The 24,287-nt window shown below is 43.6% G+C and overlaps 1 protein-coding gene across 1 annotated transcript in view; it reads right to left on the bottom strand.

Annotated features, from left to right (window-relative positions):
• LOC126158699 (ATP-binding cassette sub-family C member 4-like) overlaps positions 1–24,287 on the bottom strand; it is a 179,096-nt gene that overhangs the window by 140,068 nt on the left and 14,741 nt on the right. Inside the window, exons 2-4 of the mRNA XM_049916462.1 lie at positions 19,508–19,642; positions 11,895–12,099; positions 5,136–5,361 (exon numbers count right to left, since the gene is read on the bottom strand). Coding sequence (XP_049772419.1) covers positions 5,136–5,361; positions 11,895–12,099; positions 19,508–19,642 — 566 coding nt within the window. The remainder of the gene's footprint in view (positions 1–5,135; positions 5,362–11,894; positions 12,100–19,507; positions 19,643–24,287) is intronic.

The raw sequence follows: 24,287 nt of genomic DNA, 5'->3' as shown, positions 1-24,287 counted from the left end.
CTGCTTTCTGATTTCCTAAATGGAGCTCCATGCCAGAAACTGGGGACTAGTGCAGCAGGGGATACAACCCGTCGGCTTTGAACAATGTCACAAGTCGCCAGAGAGCATGTATTACAGAGATGAAAGAGCTGAGGAGAATGTTGAGAAACAAAGGAATGCGAGAGAGATAAACATTGATCTTGTCAAAAGCATAAGTGTTTTTTGACTTTTAAAAAAAAAATCTCACGAGATAGAATAAACTGATCCTACTTTATTAAGCAATATCTTGTCAAAAGCCGAGAAGCGATTGTTCTTAATGTTCTAGCTCCCTTCAGTACGTAATGTTTTTTGACTTTTTAAAAAAAAAATCTCACGAGATAGAATAAACTGATCCTACTTTATTAAGCAGCTCCCTTCAGTACCTAATAAGTGTTTTTTGGCTTTAAAAAAAATCTCACGAGATGGAATAAACTGATCCTACTTTATTAAGCAATATCTTCTCAAAAGCCGAGAAGCGATTCTTCTTAGTGTTCTAGCTCCCTTCAGTACATAATAAGTTTTTTGGCTTTTTAAAAAAAAAATCTCACGAGATAGAATAAACTGATCCTACTTCATTAAGCAATCAGTAAAGAAACTTTTAGATTTACATTCAATTATTTTAATGATAGTGCTTATTAGAACATAGAACTGCTTTATTATCTATGCCTCGAAGTGAAGACATTACGATCTATGACTAAGGAATGACGTCATTGTTCAAAGCCGACGGGTTGTATCCCCTGCTGCACTAGACCCAGAAACTGTATAGAAAAGTGATTTTCAAAGTAACTACTCTACCGCCCTGAGTGATACATTTTATTTCAGAAAGGTTCCTCTCATTTCACGTAACTATAACTTCTGCATGAATGAATGTAGAAACCTGGGGTAAATTTCGACTTAGGCATAGGGCTACAAAGTTTATATTGTCAAAAGAACGATGCAGCTTTACAAGAGGATAATATTTGCACAAATGCACATATAAACTTGGACTACTTTTTACAACTACGTTGAGGATCATACTTCTTACTTACCTTTCATAAATATTCTATGAGTGTTCCACTGTCGCAGTACGGCAAATTTACTGTTGCAAGCATGTCTACAGCTATTGCATTCACTGGTTTTGTTATTCGGTGACACTCAAATTTGTTGAAAGGGAAGGGAAATACAATAATTCACAAACCGTACAAAAAAATCACATGCACTATTCGGCCAACAAGATCAGAGACTGATTTTATTCCTGGCTTATAAGAGATGTCAGTGCAGTAACTATGGTAACGGCTTGAACTAGCACCTGTAAACAACAAACGTGCATTCTATCAGTCAGCTGTCAGAAGGCAGGGTCTAGTAGTGGACATGCGGCAGTAGTCCGTCAGTAAAGGAAGAACATCTCTAAATCAAGCGTTCAAAACATTCTCCGTAATGTTTTGAAGAAAAAATAAGTGTGTGCTAAGCTCGATGCTCACACATTCACTCCTGAACAAATCCTACGTCTCGTGGACGCCTAGCACGACTTAAGAGAAACGCATAACGCGGACATTTCATTTTTGGAAAAAAATAATCACGCCTGACGAGACTCGGTGATATCAAGACGAACCTACCTCACAACTATGAAGTGCAGACATTTACATGTAGGGGCAATGCTTTGAAGATATAATCGACATTCAAGCCGATGCGACATGTGAGTCGAACATTATTACACAGAAGGGCTTTCCTGTCAGATTCACATGATTGTGTGAAAGTTCTCAGCGTTATACAAAAGTCGGAGGTGACTACATCTACATCTACAGCTACATATACATCTACGTGATTACTCTGTGATTCACAATTAAGTGCCTGGTAGAGAATTCATCGAACCACGTTCAAGCCATTTCTCCATCGGTCCATTCTCGAACAGCGTTCTGGAAATGCGGACGCACTAATCTTTCTGTACGAGCGCTGTTTTATCTTATTATGATGATCATTCCGTCCTATGTAGGTGGCGCGAAAAAAACATTTCTGCACTCTGAGGAAAAAGTTGGTGATTTCATGAGAAAATCCTACCGCAACAAAAATCCCCCAATTCGCATATCATATCCGGGACACTCTCTCCCCTATTTCGCTGTAATAAAAAACGAACTGCCCTTCTTTGAACTTTTTCAGCGTCATCCGTCAGTCCTATCTGAAGCGTATCCCACATCACACAGCAATTCTCCATAAGAGGTGGACAAGTGTAGTGTGAGGAATCTCTTCAGTAGACCTGTTGCATTGTCTAAGTGTTCTGCAAATAAATCAACATTGTCCATGTGATCGTTCCTATTTAAGTTATTCGTGATTGTAATCCTAAATATTTAGTTGATTTCGCAGCGTTTAGATTTGTGTGTTTTTCTTGTATATTTCGCACCAACATATCTTGTCTAAATTATTTGTTTTGATCATCTTACGATTTTATAAGACGGTAAAAGGCTCCATCATCTGCAAAAAATCTAAGAGGTCTGCTCAGATTGGCTCCTAAATTGTTTATGTAGTTTAGGAACAGCGGAGGGCCTATAACATTTCCTTGGAGAACGCCAGATATTACTTCTTTTTTACGCGATGATTTTCCGTCATTTACTAAAACTGAGAACCTTCTGACAGAAAACCACTAATGGAGTAGCAGAACTGAGAAGCAATTAGATTAGAAGTCGCTTGTGAGGAACGGTGTCAAAAGCCTTCTGGAAATCTAAAAATATGGAATCAATTTTACATCCCTTGTCGATAGCACCCATTCATACGCGAGAAGAAAGGGCTAGTTGAGTTTCACAAAAACGATATTTTCTGAATCCGTATTGGCTGTTTATCAATAAGTCATTTCTTCAACGTAACCAACAGTGTTAGTACACAGTATATGTCCCAAAATTCTACGGCAAATCGACGTTAGCGATATGGGTTTGTAATTCAGCGGACTACTCTTGTTTCCTTTCTTGAGTATTGGTATGACTTGTGCAACTTTCTGGTCTTTAGGTAAGAAATTTTCCACGAGCGAGCGGTTGTATATCATTGTTAAGCATAGAGCTATTGTATCAGAATACTCTGAAAGGAATCTGATCGGTATACAAATTGGGTCGGAGGCCTTGCCTTTATTATGTGATTTAAGCTGTTTCGTCACACCCAGAATATCTACTTCTGAGTTACTCATGATGGCAGTTGTTCTCGGTTGGAATTCTGGAATATTTACATCATCTTCCTTGGTGAAGGAATTCTAGAAAACTGTGTTTAGTAGCTCTGCTTTAATGGCACTTTCTTTTATGAATCCGGTCTCGAAACTTTTTGGACTGATGGTGTAGCGTATGATCAGTCCACTTTGGAGGCGAATGGCGCAGTGCGAGATCCGAGCGTCCCAAACGGCCGATCCACGGCTGAGACAGTTCATTATTAAGAAACGCTCTCACAAGCAGCTGTTAGCGTGGTGATGCTCCGTCTAGATTACAAAAGAGCTTTCGGCTTGTTCTAGCTATTGCGGGAAAAACTAGTTCTCCACATATCCTCGTACGTGGTCCCTGTAACAGTACATAAAGCTGCCCTCAAGAAACCCCGCAAAACACATGAGACTTCAGAGAGTCTCCTTCTGCCGATTAGGATATGCGGCTGCCCTGTTTCCCGCATTCCTATGTAATGGCAGTTCATTTTTCCACTTAAATCGAATGGAGCCTCATCACCGAACACTAAATGTAAAAGGATACTGCTGTTTCCCGTCTCTATGTCCGGAATGAATTTACAAAACCCTGCATCTTGATGTTTACCGCCATCATAAAGGGCTTGTTGAATACTCTCTACGCCTTGAACGAGAACCAATGTCTTGGATATGTTTTCGCTATAGCCAAATACTTCGAGCTGTGCACTGCGGAACGTACGACGAAAACCACGTCGTCCGTCTGTAACTGAACTGCAGCTGCTGAAGCGGAGAAAGCGAAAAACATTTTGTTCCTGTTTTAGCACTATCTCGAATGGACGCACAATGGGTAATTAATGAGCGATAGAGCTAGCTGCACCAGGAGACCGCTACAGACAACCATATGAGCGACAATTTACAAGTTGCGCCAAGGTAACGTTTTAGTCTGGATGCGTAAATTGCTCCTAGTTCATATTTTCATTTAGCTTGAAGATGTAGTCTTGAGAAATGCAATGAATTCTTTTGAACCACCACGTTTAATCATTTTGAGCATTTAGTTAATGAAATTATAATGAAATGTAGACCTTTAGCTGCTTGCAGGCATTGATAAATATCAACGGGGTCAGTTGAAAAATGTGTACCCCGCCCGGAATTAGAAAGCGTAACCTCCTGCTTACATGACAGACGCTCTAAACGACTGAGCCACCTAAGACACAGACGACACTGCGACTGCAGAGACATATCTCTGGCACGCTCCCTGTGAGACCCACACTTTCCAACTTTCTGTCCACACACTACATTTGTAGTTCCCCTGCCCACCATACTCATTACTCGTGGTAGTCAGTCTACCGATTCCCGTAACAGTTCGGGCAATGTGTGTGCATCCGCACTGAAGAAGGTCGTTGGCCGGTAAGCCTCGTCTATATGAAGATGGTATATGTTCTTTCGGACATGTCCGAAAGTGCAGATGCACTCACATTGTTCAAACTCTTAAGGGAATCGGTAGATTGACTACCGCGAGTAATGAATATGGTGGGCAGGGGCACTACAAATGTAGTGTGTGGACAGAAAGTTGGAAGTATGGGTCTCACGGGGAGCGTGCGAGAGATAAGTCCCTGCAGTCGCGCTGTCGTGTGTGTTCTCGGTGGCTCAGTCGGTTAGAGCATCTGCCCTGTAAGCTGGAGATCCCCGTTGATATTTATCAAGGCCTGTAAGCAGCTAAAGGTCTGGATTTCATTATAATTTCATTCTTCTAGAGCTGCAAGATCTCCAATGGTATCTGTACAGATACCAGCCTCATTTAGTTAACGTCTGAATCCATGCAGTGTACCTGAAAGCAATGGGATGGGACAGGTCTTAGCCAAAGTATTCCGTTAGGAAGAGTACGAAACTGTTTCAGCTATTATTACACCAGTAAGACCAGCTGATTTTTGGAATTGTTGCATCAAAAAATCTAGTTTACTGGACGATAACAGTATCTCATTTAACTTACTTTGTGGTGGAACCGTCATGATGATGACATAAACGACACCAGCGAAGGCCGCCCAGGACACGGAGCGGTACAAGAAGTACGTGACGATCGCCAGCTGCAGAAATGAGATCCACAGCCAGTTAGCGCTCATCGAAGCGACGTCGAAGCGGGCCACGTCGTTGGACATGAGGTTAATCACCTGCCCCGTCGCTGTCACGTCCATGGACTGCTTGTTGATGCGGAGTACCTGGGGCACAAGACAGTAGCGTGTTTTGTTCCAGACGGTCTCCCACAAGTTAGTACCTCCAGCATTTCCTTAAATGCCGTAGGTTAGTGTTTCGACAACTCAGAAAGTTCAGATTTAAATTAATAGTCGCCTGGAAACCTGAAGCCGATAAAGCAGGTCCTACAATGGTGAGCCAGGCATTGGTACCACCTGATTAATAGTGTGTTGGTCGATCTTTCACAGTCAGTACGGCAAGGACTTTAAGGATTCTCTATTGATTTTCAGGAAGTTTGTGTGCCAAATGTCTACCCAAAGATCATGCAATTTCCGTAAATTCCGGGCCGGTGGTTCGTGGCTAGCGGGCCAAATGTGTTCCATTCGGTTCCGATCAGGCGCAGCGGGTGCCCAAGAAGACGGCAAACCATCTCAGCATGATCCTGAGCTCGTGACACGGTTATCCTAAAAAGAGTCCACTGCCATCGGGGGAGCGATAAAGCACGACGGGCTGAACGTGACCCGCAGTGATGTTCATGTAGACCACAGACGTCATGGTGTATTTGATTACCACCACAGAGCCGGCCGAAGTGTCCGAGCGGTTCTAGGCGCTACAGTTTGGAACCGCGCGACCGCTACGGTCGCAGGTTCGAATCCTGCCTCGGGCATGGATGTGTGTGCTGTCCTTGGGTTAGTTAGGTTTAAGTAGTTCTAAGTTCTAGGGGACTCATGACCACAGCAGTTAAGCCCCATAGTGCTCAGAGCCATTTGAACCATTTTTGAACCACCACAGATCCCATGAAAGCCATCTGAATGTCCTGTATAGCGTCGCCCTATGCCCGTGACGTGGTGATAGTTCAAGCGCCGTTCATAACGCCGTATCCAGACACGACCATCGATTTGGTGCAACAAGTAAAATTATTCATCTGACCAGGCATAAAGTTTCTATTGATCTACAGTCCTATCTCTAATGCTTCAGTCCGACTGTATTCGTAATTGAAGATCTGCTTGGTTCAACATAGGGACACGTAGGGTTCGTCTAACGAAGCTCCACATTCATCAATATGTACAGAACAGTGTGCTCCGAAATACTTGTGCCTGCACCAACAGGGTACACTGTCATTAGGCCTGTCATCGGTCGCTACGTGTCCTCCCTAACTGAGCGAACAAGACTCCAACCTCTACGATCTGTAGTCAGGCGTGTACGTCCAGCACCTTGTAGCTTACTCGTGGACTCACCATTCTACAGCCACTTTTCATACTTGCTGAAGACAGAAGCAAGCGAACAATCGACTATATTTGCCGTTACCAGGCTGCTCGCTTTGGAGGCGCCGGGACATAAGAATCTGGTCTTTATCAGAGTCGTTTATGTCAGTGGATTTCCACTTTTCTGGCCCTTATCGTCGTCGGTATGATTCCCCAGTCCTTTCCGCTTCGCTTATGTGCTTTCCTTACCGTATCACGCGCCAGCGACGTCAACAGACTACATGCACTCTCGGGCTAGGCAACAGACATAATGATTTGGCTCATCAGTTTACACGTGGTGACAAAAGTCATGGGTTAGTGGAACAAACATATTCAGATTGCGGTAGCATAGTATACATAAGGTATAAAAACCGGTGCTTTGGCGGAGCTGTCATTTGTAATCAGGTAATTCATATAGTAAGTAGGCTGTTTAGGTTTTTATGTTGGTGACGCCACGTAGAGCTCTGTATGAAAATCACTGACTGTGCTGTGTGCAGTCAGTGGCAGGTTGGATTCATTGTTGGAATATTCGCTTGTGTAGTGTTGGGCTGTTGCTTGTGAACAGTGCGTAGCGTTGCGCAGTTGGATGTGAGCCGCCAGCAGTGGTGGATGTGGGGAGAGAGATGGCAGAGTTTTGAGAGCGGACGATCTGGATGTGTGTCCGTCAGAAAAAGGAAATTTGTAAGACTGGATGTCATGAACTGATACATATATTATGACTTTTGAACACTATTAAGGTAAATATATTGTTTATTCTCTATCAGAATCTTTCATTTGCTAACTATGCCTATGCCTATGCCTATGCCTTCAGTAGTTAGAATCTTTCATTTAGTTGGCAGTATTGGCGCTCGCTGTATTGCAGTAGTTCGAGTAACGAAGATTTTTGTGAGGTAAGTGATTCATGAAAGGTATAGGTTATTGTCAGTCAGGGCCATTCTTTTGTAGGGATTATTGAAAGTCAGATTGCGTTGCGCTAAAAAAAAATAAAAATAAAAATAAAAAATAAAAATAAAAATAAAAATAAAATAAAAGAAATAATATTGTGTGTCAGTTTAGTGATGATCAGAATAAGTAAAGAGAGAAATGTCTGAGTACGTTCAGTTTTGCTCAGCTGTTTGAAAATCAAATAACGTAAGAGGTTTATCAGTACTGTCATATATATTTTTTCTAAGGGGGCGTTACAATATGAACAACTTTCCGACGTGATTATGGCCGCACGACGGGAATTAACAGACTTTGAACGCGGATTGGTAGTTGGAATTGGACGCATGTGACATTCCATTTGGGAAATCGTTTGCGGAATTCAGTATTACGAGTTCCTCAGTGTCAACTGTGTGCCGAGGGTACCAAATTTGTTGATTAAAACAAGGAACAATGAGCGATTGTGCCGTTAGATTTGTACTAAGCATCTAAATCAGTGTTTATAAGCTAGACTTTTCTTCTGTACCAATGGAATTCAAACACGGAATTCAAACCCCATTAGCGTGGACTAGATTTAAGTTCTTCATGCATTGCATTAAATGTTTCGACCAAATGCTGATAAGATTAATTGCACGAAATATACAAAAATTCTTCTCCAATCCATCCCTTCTGTCGTGACTGAACATAAGTCTTGCGAAGCACTGTCAAACTCCGATTATAATACTCCATCTCCTATGAGCTCCAACCCACTTTCTCTTCTCTCCCTCTAGAAGAGACTATCATTGCACTCTAGCCATCTATTGTGCCGGGTGATCAAAAAGTCAGTATAAATTTGGAAACTGAATAAATCACGGAATAATGTAGGTAGAGAGGTACAAATAGACACATATGCTTGGAATGACATGGGGTTTTATTAGAATAAAAAAATACAAAAGTTCAAAAATGTCCGACAGATGCCGCTTCATCTGATCAGCATAGCAATAATTAGCACAACAAAGTAAGACAAAGCGAATATGATGTTCTTTACAGGAAATGCTCAATATGTCCACCATCATTCCTCAAAAATAGCTGTAGTCGAGGAATAGTGTTGTGAACAGCACTGTAAAGCATGTCCGGAGTTATGGCGAGGCATTGGCGTCGGATGTTGTCTTTCAGCATCCCTAGAGATGTCGGTCGATCACGATACACTTGCGACGTCAGGTAACCACAAAGCCAATAATCGCACGGACTGAGGTCTGGGGACCTGGGAGGCCAAGCATGACGAAAGTGGCGGCTCAGCACACGATCATCACCAAACGACACGCGCAAGAGATCTTTCACGCGTCTAGCAATACTTTGTTTTTTTTTTTTTTGTTCTAATAAAACCCCATGTCATTCCAAGCATGTGTGTGTCAGTTTTTACCTCTTTATCTACATTATTCTGTGGTTTATTAAGTTTTCAAATTTATACTGACTTTTTGACCACCCGGTATGTCTAGAATCCCTCTGCACTTTGCTTGTAAAGTCGCCGAACGTTACTTTGACTTCTCTACTTGGTGAATCCTTGTGATGACCATTTCTATGTCCTCGTATTTTAATTTTTTTCCCGCAATTTTTTCGCACTTACGTCTGAGCCGTACCAGCACGTTCCTGGAAATCGATAGCAGGGAGACTTGCCACAAGTACACCACTGCCTTAGTTGTCTGTGGCCAAGGAGGAAGTGGAGCAACATCAGCTAGCGCGGCTGTCAGTGTGAAGTCTGCCTATGAACGAGGAATGGAACACGTTGTCCGCTCTAGCGCCATGGTTAGTAGCCAGCCTGTCCTGGAGCTGTAACCGCGACCGCTGAGCTATAACCCAGTCCTGAGCTGTGTGCATCTAGTACAAGTTGTCTGTTTGCCAATTCTCGGTGCCGTGCATGGAGCTCGCATGGTGTTGTGGAGTAACTGGTATGGGTGCAAGCAGTTAGCCTGTCATTACCTCGCTATCGTGTCCGAATACGAGGCCTGGATGGACGCTGCGTAGTCACCAGCAATGAGTACAAGCTCTTACTTCCAATAAGAAATGACGAACTGACATTTGTCCAGTAAAACCACCAGTATCTTCGACTCCCCCATTCCCATGTTCCGTGCCATTTCAACTCCGTTGCGCGTCCTTTTGATTTTACTGCTATGTGGATTACTTATGTGATGTCCGTTCTGTTTCTGAAAATTTTTGTATTTCCATCTTTCATCGATCGGTTGAGATACACTAATGGATCAAAACTACCTGGACACCCCCAAACACATACGTTTCTTTTATGTTACGTGCATTGTGCTGCCACCTACTGCCAGGTACTCAATATCAGCGACCTCTGTAATCATTAGGCATCGTGAGAGAGCAGAATGGGGCGCTCAGCGCAACTCACGGACTTCGAACATGGTCAAGCGATTGGGTGTCATTTGTCATACGTGTGTACGCAAGATTTCCGCACTCCTAAACATCCCTATGTCCACTGTTTCCGATGTGATAGTGAAGTGGAAACGTGAAGGGACACGTACAGCACAAAAGCGTAAAGGCCGACCGCGTCTGTTGACTGACAGAGACCGCCGACAGTTGAAGAGAGTCCTAATGTGTAATAGGCAGACATCTATCCAGACCATCACACAGGAATTCCAAATTGCATCAGGACCCACTGCAGGTACTATGACAGTTAGGCAGGAGGTGAGAAAACATGGATTTCATGGTCGAACGGCTGCTCATAAAATCACGTCGGTAAATGCCAAATGACACCTCACTTGGTGTAAGGAGCATAAACATTGGACGATTGAATAGCGGAAAAACGTTGTGAGGAGTGACCAATCACGGTACACAGTGTGGCGATCCGATGGCAGAGTGTGGGTGTGGTGAATGCCCGGTGAACGTCATCTGCCTGCGTGTGTAGTGCCAACAGTAAAATTCAGAGGCGGTGGTGTTATGGTGCGGTCGTATTTTTCATGGACGGGGCTTGCATCCCTAGTTATTTAGCGTGGCACTATCACAGCACAGGCCTACACGCTTCTTGCTTCCCACTGTTGAAGAGCAATACGGGGATGGCGATTGCATCTTTCAACACGATCGAGCACCTGTTCATAATGCACGGCCTGTGGTGCAGTGGTTACAGGACAATAATATCCTGGCGGAGGTTAGAGTCCTCCCTCGGGCATGGGTGTGTGTGTTTGTTCTTAGGATAATTCAGGTTAAGTAGTGTGTAAGCTCAGGGACTAATGACCTTAGCAGTTAAGTCCCATAAGTTTTCACACACATTTGAACATTTTGAACAATAATATCACTGTAATGGACTGGCCTGCACAGAGTCCTGACATGAATCCTATAGAACACCTTTGGGATGTTTTGGAACCCCGATTTCGTTCCAGGGCTCACCGACCGACATCAACACCTCTCCTCAGTGCAGCACTCCGTGAAGAATGGGCTGCCACTCCCAAAGATACCTTCCAGCACCTGATTGAACGTATGCCTGCTGTCATCAAGGCTAAGGGTGGACCAACACCATACTGAATTCCAACATTAGCGATGGAGTGAGCCACGAACTTGTAAGTCATTTTCAGCCAGGTGTCCGGATACCTTTGATCACATAGTGTATGTCTTCTGTTACTAAACGTCTCTTGTAACTATTGTCCAACTACCTATATTTTCTATCTAAATTATGTGATAGCTCATTTCATGGATTTCCATTCCTCTTCATGTTAAGTACCAACCGCGTTACTCGTTACCACAGCATGTAAAGCTTTGAAAACCAATTCACATCATTTCCTAATTCATCATTATACCTCTTTATTATATATAGACTCAGCCCTCCTGATGATTTTCTTATACTTCAGCCTATCTTCATCATTACTAAACCAATACTCGAGTCTACATCTGACCTTGAACACGCCAAAAATTCCATTATTTCATTTGGCAAACTCTGACTTTCCGTGAAGTAATCCAACTACGCGTTTTGTTCTTTTCCATGTACCGTGTATACCTTCTCCTCTTGTGATATTTGAACTGTATATTTATCATTTCGAACTGAAATGTATTGAAAAAGTCAACAATGCCTAAGAGAAAAGTCAATAAACCAATTTCGTTCATTAGGTGCACCAGAGTTCAATCCCCATATCAGACATTCTGAAATGAGTTTGTGTACACAATAGCCACATCGATACCTCTCTTCGATGTAACAAATGATCCAATGCACGACCCCAAAAGCTAATTACGTGAGTGTCTTCGAGAGTGCAAGCTATCACGCAACTGAAGGTGGGTTAAGCCTGTTTTAGCTGTCAGGACGACACATTTACTCATGATAAGCTACGATGGTAGTTTCATGTGAATCATGTGGATTCTCAGGCACTAATGTTTTACGATTTCTTTCTATAAAACCGTGTGGTGCTCACCTTCCGGTACAGAAGAGCGCAGCAAGCCACCCTGACCCTCATGCCGACATATGTGGTAAGCATGTTGTAGTGATGGTAACAGAACATCTTCAGGAAATTGATGATCACCATCAGGCTTGCGTAGATGTAGGCTTGTTCTTCTGTGATAGTGCTGCCTGGATTGAAGTATTGAATAGTGAATCCCAGAAGTAGCGGCTGAGCGACTCTGCAACGGAAACATTAATGACAAAATAAATTGGATGCAAGGTGTTCAGCTGTGGAGACTATGAATAAATTATGACTGTGTTTAAAATGATGTGCTCAATTCTAGAATTTAAATCCTTAGAGTGAGCGTAAATGTCGTTTTCCGGAAAGAAGTATCGAACCGTTGACACTAAATTCACAGCTCTTTGAAATATTTTAATCGATGAAAACCACAACAGTTGCGTCAAAACGATTTATTAATCACAACTAGTTTCATGACATTGCAATCACATCTTCAGATGATAAACTGCGGACGTAAAGAAGATTCAAAAATTAGAACTATCTTGAATACGATGTACCTAGTACATACAGTGTTGATCAACAAGTGGAGAATACGGACCTATCGAGACATAGTAGTCTCAAAATCTCCGTAATAGTAAGTTACAGAAGTCCCATATCTTCCTGCACAAAACTGGCGTAATAAAGTACGCAACTGTTACCAGTAAAGTAACCAGAGGAACAGCGGCAGAACATATCCATTGAAACAATTTTTTTAAAATAAGAACCAACATCATGACGATGGAAAGAACACCTACCGCCCCCTTCCCCCTCCCAACCTCAACAGGTTTCCCGAAAACATACGCTACGTCTTCTCGGGAACAGCACCCAGCGCACTAGTGCAACATACTAGTTGAGTGTCCGGCTTTGCCCAACTGCCTGGTATGTGTTTATTCCAATCTTCTATTAATCCGGCTCTTTCTTCCCCCTCTCTCTGCCCATCTGCTCCTCCCCCTCTCCCTGTTCACCTCTCCCACCCCCACTCTCTGTCCACCATCTCCTTTCACCTCTCTGTCCATCTCTTCCTGCAACATTCTCTCTCCAAGTTGTCACTCCGATCCAAATAGGAGGATGCTAGTTCTTTCTCCCACAGTACTTCTTTCCATACGGTATGTATAAGGAGTACTCAAAAAGAAAAGAGCCAGAGGCATAATTACAGAAACCAGTACCTGTACGTTAGAAGTACTGACCCTGGCTGTTGAGACACTTGTCCCACTGTGACACAAGGCGGTGGAAGGCTGTATCATGAAGTTCCTGGGGCTGCGATGTAACCAGTTCTGCACGTACAGCTGGTGAATTGTTTGCCCTCAGAGACATTTTAAGTGGACCAAAAGTGGCATAATTACAGGGAGAGGGTGGCTGAGAACCTCCCACTTAAATTTCTGCAGGAGTGCCGCGACTGTGTTGGCCGTATGAGGCTTGCACTGTCGTGGAGCAGAATGACCCCACGGTTGAGATTGTCTGGTTATTTTGATTTGAACCCTTGCCAAAGGGTGGACAAGGTTTGTGAGTAACGCTGGGCATTCACTGTTGTCCCGTCCTGCAGGAAGTGAATCAGTAGGGGGCCATCTTGGTCAAAGAAGAACGTCAGCATAACCTTTCCTGCACTAGTGTGGACGACGACGTCCAGCTGTACGTGCGGAGCTGGTTAATATCGCAGCCCCGGGAATTTTATGAGACATCCATTCAGCGCCTTGTATCACAGTGGGACAAGTGTCTCAACAGCCAGGTTCAATACTTCTAACACGTACTGGTTTCTGTAATTATGCCTCCGGTTCGTTTCTTTTTGAACGCCCCTTATAATAAAATCGTTTTTGGGGTTACGGAGGAGCTTCTCGTCCAAGCTTAGCCCAAGTACACACATGTCACATGTCTTTCACGTATATTTAACGTATTTCACTCGTATTTTCACACATATTTCACCTCTGACTCTAGCGAATTTCACCCTACAGTTTAGTTTTTTAGCAACTCGGGGTTTAAGACGTCTTATCTCCTCAATAATTTTGCAGGTACGTCCATTGGTGTATGTAGATACTGTCTATAACAAGCGTTACAGATAGAGTTAGTAGCATAGAAGTCATAAATTTAAAGACCATACCTGACGCGGCAGTTTCACTCCATGAACAGCGAAAATGTAGTAAGCATTTGGCTGGAGAAGTGCCAGCGAGAAATAGTTTCGTAAAGGTTTGAAATTGTGCAAAGTTGACAGCAAGTCGCTAAGGGTTCCCATTCTCAAGAACTGGATGAATAGCTGTAGTCTGGCTGTTTGCGCGCCGAGCGATACGCTCCTTTTCCATCCTCCCCCTCCCTCCCCCCCCCCCAACCTACCCCTTTGGGAGTTATACGGTTCTTTCTCCCCCCACCTCTCCCCCTGTGATTTCCAGAAAGTAAGTTATATGTGTACCACTTTTGGTCAAATCGATCCATTGGCTTAGGAGGAGTTGAGCAACATACTTAGATACAAACATACATTCACTTTTATGAGATGTATGGATCAGCGAGCTGCGTCCTCGGATGAACGCTTAGCAGCGCATGCACGGAGCAAGAGAAGTCGTTATAGCTAGCCAGAGGCCACAACATATGAAAATGGTCGACAAGCTGCCAAACCACACTGATATATACATACGTAAAAGCACCACAAGGTAATGAACTCCTCCACGAAAATCAACAACCAATATAGCCGGTCTTAACAGCATTACACTTAACAAAAAGATACATAATACCATTACAAAGTCATACTAGAATCTATATTATATGCCACAGTGTGAAATAGTGCACATCAGTTGTCCAAAAAGGTAAAGAATGAAGGCCAACAAAACGCAAAAATTCAGAGGTAAAAGATCTGATATCTTAAAAAATCATATAGCATTTGTTATCTTAAAAAATGCAACAACTTCAGAAATTTTTAATGGTGCTAGAACTACAAGGAGGAACCAAAATGAACACACGATAACAGATTTATATCACAATAACATGACAAACGTCTAACCACTGTAGGTGGATAGAACGAAGCCACGAAAGGGAGAGGAAGCCAGTAAGATACTTGTGTCAACAACTGTGACTCGTGTGCGTGCGAGGTGGCGCAGTGGTTAGCACACTGGACTCGCATTCGGGAGGACGACGGTTCAATCCCGTCTCCAGCCATCCTGCTTTAGGTTTTCCGTGATTTCCCTAAATCGTTTCAGGCAAATGCCGGGTTGGTTCCTTTGAAAGGGTACGGCCGAGTTCCTTCCCAATCCCTCCCTAACCCGAGCTTGCGCTCCGTCTCTAATGACCTCGTTGTCGACGGGACGTTAAACACTAACCACCAATTGTGTGCGTTTTGTGTATCCACTCAAAATATGCCAAAAAGGAATGAAGAAGTAATTCTATCTGCCTATTAAGGGTAAATCCGCATATCCGCAAATCCAAGGAATAGAAAAGCAACTGGAATCACTCAACAGAGGAAAGTCCACTGGACCTGACGGGATACAAATTCGATTCTACACAGAGTACGCGAAAGAACTTGCCCCCCTTCTTACAGCCGTGTACCGCAAGTCTCTAGAGGAAAGGAAGGTTCCAAATGATTGGAAAAGAGCACAGGTAGTCCCAGTCTTCAAGAAGGGTCGTCGAGCAGATGCGCAAAACTATAGACCTATATCTCTGACGTCGATCTGTTGTAGAATTTTAGAACATGTTTTTTGCTCGAGTATCATGTCGTTTTTGGAAACTCAGAATCTACTATGTAGGAATCAACATGGATTCCGGAAACAGCGATCGTGTGAGACCCAACTCGCTTTATTTGTTCATGAGACCCAGAAAATATTAGATACAGGCTCCCAGGTAGATGCTATTTTTCTTGACTTCCGGAAGGCGTTCGATACAGTTCCGCACTGTCGCCTGATGAAGTAAGAGCCTACGGAATATCAGACCAGCTGTGTGGCTGGATTGAAGAGTTTTTAGCAAACAGAACACAGCATGTTGTTATCAACGGAGAGACGTCTACAGACGTTAAAGTAACCTCTGGCGTGCCACAGGGGAGTGTTATGGGACCATTGCTTTTCACAATATATATAAATGACCTAGTAGATCGTGTCAGAAGTTCCATGCGGCTTTTCGCGGATGATGCTGTAGTATACAGAGAAGTTGCAGCATTAGAAAATTGTAGCGAAATGCAGGAAGATCTGCAGCGGATAGGCACTTGGTGCAGGGAGTGGCAACTGACCCTTAACATAGACAAATGTAATGTATTGCGAATACATAGAAAGAAGGATCCTTTATTGTATGATTATATGATAGCGGAACAAACACTGGTAGCAGTTACTTCTGTAAAATATCTGGGAGTATGCGTGCGGAACGATTTGAAGTGGAATGATCATATAAAATTAATTGTTGGTAAGGCGGGTACCAGGTTGAGATTCATTGGGAGAGTCCTTAGAAAATGTAGTCCATCAACAAAGGAGGTGGCTTACAAAACACTCGTTCGACCTATACTTGAGTATTGCTCGTCAGTGTGGGATCTGTACCAGATCGGGTTGACGGAGGAGATAGAGAAGATCCAAAGGAGAGCGGCGCGTTTCGTCACAGGGTTATTTGGTAACCGTGATAGCATTTCGGAGATGTTTAACAAACTCAAGTGGCAGACTCTGCAAGAGAGGCGCTCTGCATCGCGGTGTGGCTTGCTCGCCAGATTTCGAGAGGGTGCGTTTCTGGATGAGGTATCGAATATATTGCTTTCCCCTACTTATACCTCCCGAGGAGATCACGAATGTAAAATTAGAGAGATTAGAGCGCGCACGGAGGCTTTCAGACAGTCGTTCTTCCCGCGAACCATACGCGACTGGAACAGGAAAGGGAGGTAATGACAGTGGCACGTAAAGTGCCCTCCGCCACACACCGTTGGGTGGCATGCGGAGTATAAATGTAGATGTAGATGTAGATGTAGTTTTAAGGCATTTCATTATTTTCACTTCTTCTAAAATGTTAAGCAGGCGCCCCTTAGCTGCCTTATGTAAATATTTTGGAGTTTCAGAAACGTTTGCAATGCAGTGCCCGTAGCTCGTAAATGTGGATTGCGTGCCGTTTTCGAGCTCGCCTCATCAAATAGGTTTTTTTTTTAAATCAACATTAAAACTTCTCCCCGTCTGACCAACGTATTTTACTAAGGCATAGTCAGAACAACTACTATAAACCTCCACAAGAATGGGTCTGATCCCGATGTATCCTCGTATCTAACGGAGATAGCAAGAATTTTTGGTGTGAAAAAGGGTACAATGTTCTTTGCACGCAGTTCTTTGCCATCTACTTCAGACATTCTACCAAAATCTATGAAAAGTGTGAAGTGTAGTGAATAACTTTTAATTCCCTGTGGAAGGCTTCCTGGCTAAGTCGTACTCTGTGCAGGCTTTGGAGTAACACCCTGAGTGCGGCAATTTTATAAGAGTGGAGGTGATTCTAATCATCACGGATGACTAAGTCAGTACTGGTCCTTTCCTTGCAACCAAATATAAAATTTAATCGGGACTCCATCCGTTGTAACAACATCAAAGTAAGGGATTTTTCCCTGGACTACTATCTTGCCTAGTGAACTGAATATACCAGGTGCAGAAATACGAAATCAGAATCTCCCTATAGATGGTGCTAGGCGTCAGTGTAGGGCCCTTGAGACTGCGTCTGCAGTGCCGTCTGCTTCCTGTAACGGCTGACGAATGTCAGCATACAGTAACCCAAGTTCTGTACATCGGTATCTGTTTCAAACTCGCAGACATGTCGAGTTCTGTGTCTACGATCTACCATTTTCGGACAGCATTGATTTTCTGTTTTCATTTGAAGAAAACTGCCGCAGAATCCCATCGAATGCTTGTCGAAGTTTTCGGCGAACATGCTCTTGGGAAAACAATGTTTCGAGTGATTCAAAATATTCAAAAGTGGTGATTTTGACGTGAGAAACGACGAGCGCGGGAAATCACCGAAAAAGTTAAAAAAAATATGGTTCAAATGGCTCTGAGCACTATGGTACTTAACATCTGAGGTCATCAGTCCCCTCGATTTAGAACTACTTAAACCTAACTAAACTAAGGACATCTCACACATCCATGGCCGAGGCAGGATTCGAACCTGTGACCGTAGCAGCAGCGCGGTTCCGGACTGAAGCGCCTAGAACCGCTCTGCCAAAGCGGCAGGCCGAAAAAATTTGACGAAAACAAATTGCACGCCTTATTGGATGAAGATGATGCTCAAACTCAGCAGGGGCTCGCGTAACAACTGAATGTGGCGCAGAAAGCCGTTTCTCCTCGGTTGAAAACTATGGAAAAGATACAGAAAGTGAGAAAATGGGTTTCGCATGAACTGAATGAAAGGCAGCAAGCAGATCGAAAGAACATTTGTGAAATTCTGATCGCCAGATACAAAAGAAAGTCGTCACTCAACTGAATAGCGTCAAGTGATGAAAAATGGATATATTTTGATAATTCTAAGCGCCGAAAATCATGGGTGAATCCAAGCAAACCAGCAAACCAACATTCCAGTCATCAACAGTCAGCCTGCATAAGTGGCCGAACGGTTCTAGGCGTTACAGTCTGGAACCGCGCGACTTCTACGGTCGCAGGTTCGAATCATGCCTCGGGCATGGATGTGTGTGATGTCCTTAGGTTAGTTAGGTTTAAGTAGTTCTAAGTTCTAGGGGACTGATGACCTCAGAAGTTAAGGCCCATAGTGCTCAGAGCCATTTCAACCATCAACAGTCCACTGTTGGTGTTGGGCCCAGGTGAGGCGTAAAGCTTGTCGTGCAGTCATCAAAGCTACACGAGTGGGCCTTCGACTCCGAAAGCCAATTCGATGATGTTTCGTTGAATGGTTCGCACGCTGACAGTTATTGATGGCCCTGCATTGAAATCTGCAGCAGTTTGCGGAAGGACTGCACTTCTGTCACGTTGAACGATTCTCTTCATTCGTCGTTGGTGGAGCTTTTTGCGGCTGCAGCGATGTCGGAGATCTGATGTTTTACCGGAGTCCTGATATTCACGGTACATTCGTGAAATGGTCGTAAGGGAAAATCCCCACTTCATCGCTGTCTCGGAAGTGCTGTGCCCCGTCGCTCGTACGCCGACCATTACACAACGTTTAAACTCGCTTAAATATTGATTACCTGCCACTGTAGCAGCAATAAGCGACCTAACACTGCGCCAGACAATTTTTGTCTTATGTAGGCGTTGCCGACCGCAGCGCCGTATTCTGCCTGTTTACATATCTATGTATTTGAATACGCATGCCTATATCAAGTTTCTTTGTATTCGAGCATCGGCTTCGGACGATTAGAAACATAACCATTTAGTTAGCAGTTCCCTACAAACTTTACGCTATTAATACACATGGGTTTTTCCTCTATTAAAAAATCATTATTTTTAACTATGTTGACGATTAAATCTTGAGACCTGTGAATGTTTTATTACTAATAGAAGTGTGTTACCATTATAATTACAAATAATGAAATAGCACGTTCATATACACGAAACAGCAGTAGTAATATGTGTTTTAGGAAATTCTTTGTCATTACTAGAAACATACATGTTATTTAAATTGAATTTTTTGGTCCAAACATTTAGTTATCTTACCTGAGGATTAGAAGGTCAAACAGCTCACATACACCGTAGATGAAATACCGCAACCAGAAAGTTCGAAAAATTGCTCTCGCTAAACTAGGCTTGGTGCCCTTTTCCTTTGCACGAATAAGTTCCTCATCCCATGATCTGAAACCAAGAGTATTCACATAAGTTAAGAAAGAGTTCTGTGGTTACCAGCATGAAGAATCGTGAAACGAATGAGACCCACAGCTGAGTATCTAGCGACATGTAAAGAGGAACTTACTTTTGCAACCTGTCTCCCAGTTTATCCGTGGCATCCCTGTCCAGTCTGTCAAATAGATCGTCTTCTGTTAGGTTTCGTTTCCACACAGTTTTCCGCATCCACCTGGGTCGCAATTCAGATAGTTTCAAATCAAAGTTTCGTTTAAGAATAGCAACAAACAAATAGTAGCGAATTGAAGAAATCCGAAATTGAGATCTACACTAGATGCAGACAGATGAGATATACACATTCTTTCCCGGAGGTCGTGGTTGGGTAAGGAAGAGCTTCGGTCACAAAATACCACTTACATTGTCTAAACTGATATAACAATGACGACCCCATAGAGAACCGGAGAAGAACCAGGAAAAAAAGAAAAAAGTGTACTGCGCTGACAGGAAGAATAGGACTTCTGGTAATGTGAGTGCAGGATTACCAACGAAACTTCAAATGCACCGACGGAAAAAAAGATAGTGACACCAAGAAATTATTAATGTAGAGTATTGAAATTTCTGGAATACATTTTTCTAGGTAACGTAGTTAAGTGGTTAACGTTGCAAGATAAGGTTATGTAGGCATTAGATAAGCCACTGCAAACGTAAAATATTGTTACATTAATAATGTTGAATGCAAGCATGCCAACGTACACTTACTTTGTTTTTCAGGAGCCGGATGTCAGTTTGTGCCTGTTGCACCTGTCGGTGAATACAGGGACAGTTAATGCTATTTGTGGATGACGCTGGAGTTGGCATCCGATGACGTCCAGTATGTGCTCCATTGGAGACATAACTGGTGCACGAGCAGGCCAAGACAATATGTCGACAATGTGCAGAGCATACTGGGCTACAATAGCGGTATATGGGAGAGCGTCAGCCTGTTGGAAAACATGCCCTTGAAATGCGTTTCCTGAATGGCAGCAGAGCAGGTCGAATTATTAGATTGTACAAATTTGCAGTCATGATGCGTGGTGTGACCACGAGAGTGCTCCTGCTGTCATACGAATCGCACCTCAAGTCATAACTCCAGGTGTAGGTCCAGTGAGTCCAGCACACGGACAGGTTGCTTTAAGGCCATCAACTGGCCTCCTCCTAACCAACGGCATCACCGGCGCCGGGGAAAAACTAACTTTCATTGGATAATACAACAGACCTCCAACCTGCCCTCCAATGAGCTCTGGCTTGAAGTACTGAAGCCGCAAACGGCTTTGGTTGCGGGACAATGGAATGCGCGCTACAAGGTATCGGGCTTGGAGTTCGTTGTGTCCCTGTGGTACCAACTACTGCTCAAGTTTCTGCTGCAGATGGAGTACGATGCGCCAGTGCCATATTCCGAAGACGACGGTCTTCCCTCTAGACAGTGTCACGTGATAGTCCGTAGCCTGGTCTCATAGCGACTGTACATTTTCGTGATCACCACTGCCAACAATCATGTAGAGAGGCTACACTACTGCCATGTATTTCCTTAGCATCGTAGAAGAAACAGTTTCTCTTAGCTGTATTGCACGACCTCGTTTAAACTCAGTGAGGTCTTGATAACGGCGTCTTTGTCGCCTTAAAGGCAACAAGACTAACATCAACTCACCACATCCAGTCTCAAAAGTAATTGTTTCTCACGATTTTCACAATGTGTATTTAAAGCAAGCTCGATTTTCATTCTCATAGTGCGGCTGGCGCGAAATCTGAACAGACAACACCTTCCAGATACAAGACCACGCCTAGCAACTTTCGTTTATGTCGCACAACTCCTTCTTGGTGCTGCGATTTTTTTCCGTCAATGTGGAATAGTGTTGCAGCGGTCCCAATTATGAACAAGAAAGCAGAGATGCGGAGGACTACTGTGAACAACATAGCTGCTGATTATCGTAGCCAAAACCCAAACAACGACTCTGCACAGTAGTAAAAGCATACATGCCAACTAGAGCCGCAGATGTGAAAATGATTGAAAAAGGATATACGTAAAGTGGTAAAAGAAGCTACTCAGTATATGAAGAGATACGATGATTGGGAACTGTTATTCGATAGCGCGGAAAGGAAGTGAAGAATAAATATAAGAGAATATGGTCTGGAGGGACGGAACGAAAGATTAAAATTATGGTCGATTTTTGCACAGATCACGACTTAAGTGAGATTAATCTTGTCTGTGGCTTATTCAATAACCTATTTCCTCTTTATATGGAAACCATATATGCCTTGAGCTTGATATTAGAAATTATTAGCAACTGCCAGCTGCTCCTAGCACTTGCAGTAACTAACTCGTAACAAATACTACTACCACCACGGAGACCATGCAACCTTCATTCTTTACTGTACTAACCAAGCCGTGTATCTGAAAACAACTGAGACACACATATCAAAAAAGTTTTGCATCACCTCGGTTCCGAGAGTTCCGGAACATATACAGAAAACTGGAGTAGGGATCAACATAAACATCATTTCTCCCCATTTTATTGCTCATGAAAACTACACATTGCATGTTGTACCACCATACGGCGAGACCTTCAGAGGTGGTGGTCCAGACTGCTGTATACACCGCATGCATTGATGCATGCTTGTGCTCGTCGTGGCATACTATCCACAAGTTCATCAAGGCACTGTTGGTCCAGTCTGCCCTCAACGACGATTCGGCGTAGATCCCTCAGAGTGGTCGGTGGGTCACGTCGTCCATAAACAGCCCTTTTCGATCTATCCGAGGCATGTTCGATAGGGTTCATATCTGAAGAACATGCTGGCCACTCTAGTCGAGCGATGTCGTTATCTTGAAGAAAGTCATTGACAAAATGTGCACAACGGAGGCGCGAATTGTCGTCCATGAGGGCGAATGCCTCGCCAATATGCTGCCGATATGGTTGCACTATCGGTCGGAGGACGGCATTCACGTATCGTACAGCCGTTACGGCGCCTTAATCGATCACCAGCAGATTACGTCGGCCACACATAACGCCACTCCAAAACATCAGGGTACCTCCACCTTGCTGCACTCGCTGGAAAATGTGTCTCCGTCGATTGTCTGGTTGAAGGCATATGGGACACTCATCGGAGAAGAGACCGTGATGCAGTCTTGAGCGGTCCATTCGGCATGTTGTTGGGCGCATCTGTACCGCGCTGCAAAGATGGACATCGCCATGGGCGTCGGGAGTGAAGTTGCGCAACATGCAGCCTATCGCGCACAGTATTAGTCGTAACACGGTGTCCTGTGGCTGCACGAAAAGCATTATTCAACATTGTGGCGTTGCTGTCAAGGTTCCTCCGAGCCATTATCCGTAGGTAGCTGTCATCCACTGCAGTAGTAGCCCTTGGGCGACCTGAGTGAGGCATGTCATCGACAGTTTCTGTCTCTCCGTATCTCCTCCACGTCCGAACAACATCGCTTTGGTTCACTGCGAAGCGCCTGAACACTTACCTTGTTGAGAGCCCTTCCAGGCACAAAGTAACAATGCGAACGCGGTCGAACCGCGGTATTGACCGTCTAGGCATGGTTGAACTACAGACAGCGCGAGCCGTGTACCTTTGGAATGAGCGTGTACCTTGTGGAATGACTTGAACTGATCGGCTGTCGGACTCCCTCCGACTAATAGGCGCTGCTCATGCATGGTTGTTTACATATTTGGGCGGTTTTAGTGACGTCTCTGGACATTCAAAGGGACTGTGTTTTGCTACAATATCCACAATCAACGTCTATCTTCAGGAGTTCTGGGAACCGGGATGACGCGAGACTTTTTTTGATGTGTGTATTTACCATCTCCCTCTGCTTCCCTGGACTTATTGAACTAACCCTTGCAAGAGCGCCTCCAAATACAAATCTCAAGCTGCGTCAATAGCCGCCCATAGGGAATAGTACGCCCATTACTAGTTTCTAAATACCTCAACATCTTCACATTATGAACTTTAGAAACGTAAGCACTTGAGTAAAATACGTGGAACAATGAACAACAAAACAGGATGATTTTGAAAAAAAAAATTAGAAAAACCTGAAGAACGAAAGAAAATTAATTTGATTTTTTTGCAAATAAAGTAATGTAAATGGGACAAAACCAGGATGAGTAGCTCCATCTGCGATGTCAGATAGTGAGCACCATCAGAATATCGTCAATAAAGCGAATTTAGAGGACTGGTAATAGGTAAAAAGGAAGTGTATAACGATGTAAGCTTTGGACAATACATCAGGAAAAACAACGCTTGTGACGACGAGTCATTGGTGGCAGATCCACACCAGAAGCATCAGGAGAGACATCATGTCAGCTGCACCCATCTGAAACATACCTGGCTGTATGAGCTACAGCCCAGGAAAATGAAGAGAATGCACAGATTGTATTACTATGCTGAAAGTAGTGTTTTGTTGGAATACTTTCTACCACTCTCTATAATTCTTTATAGTTACTCATCTTTCTCATTCTCAGTTGAATCTTCAGTCGGTGCATGAACATTTATGAATATCATTGCTGGAAGTGGCAACAAAACGACTATTCACGTTGGTGTGTAGAATATGAGTCTGGCGATATACCATTTGACTTTCGGAAAAGCATCATCCACACAATTCCGAAGACGGCAAGAG

The sequence above is a fragment of the Schistocerca cancellata genome, chromosome 2 (genome assembly GCF_023864275.1).
Source record: "Schistocerca cancellata isolate TAMUIC-IGC-003103 chromosome 2, iqSchCanc2.1, whole genome shotgun sequence".
NCBI classification, from domain to species: domain Eukaryota; kingdom Metazoa; phylum Arthropoda; class Insecta; order Orthoptera; family Acrididae; genus Schistocerca; species Schistocerca cancellata.
Note: the sequence above shows the minus strand (reverse complement) of the source record. Positions and strands in the feature narration are given on the sequence as shown.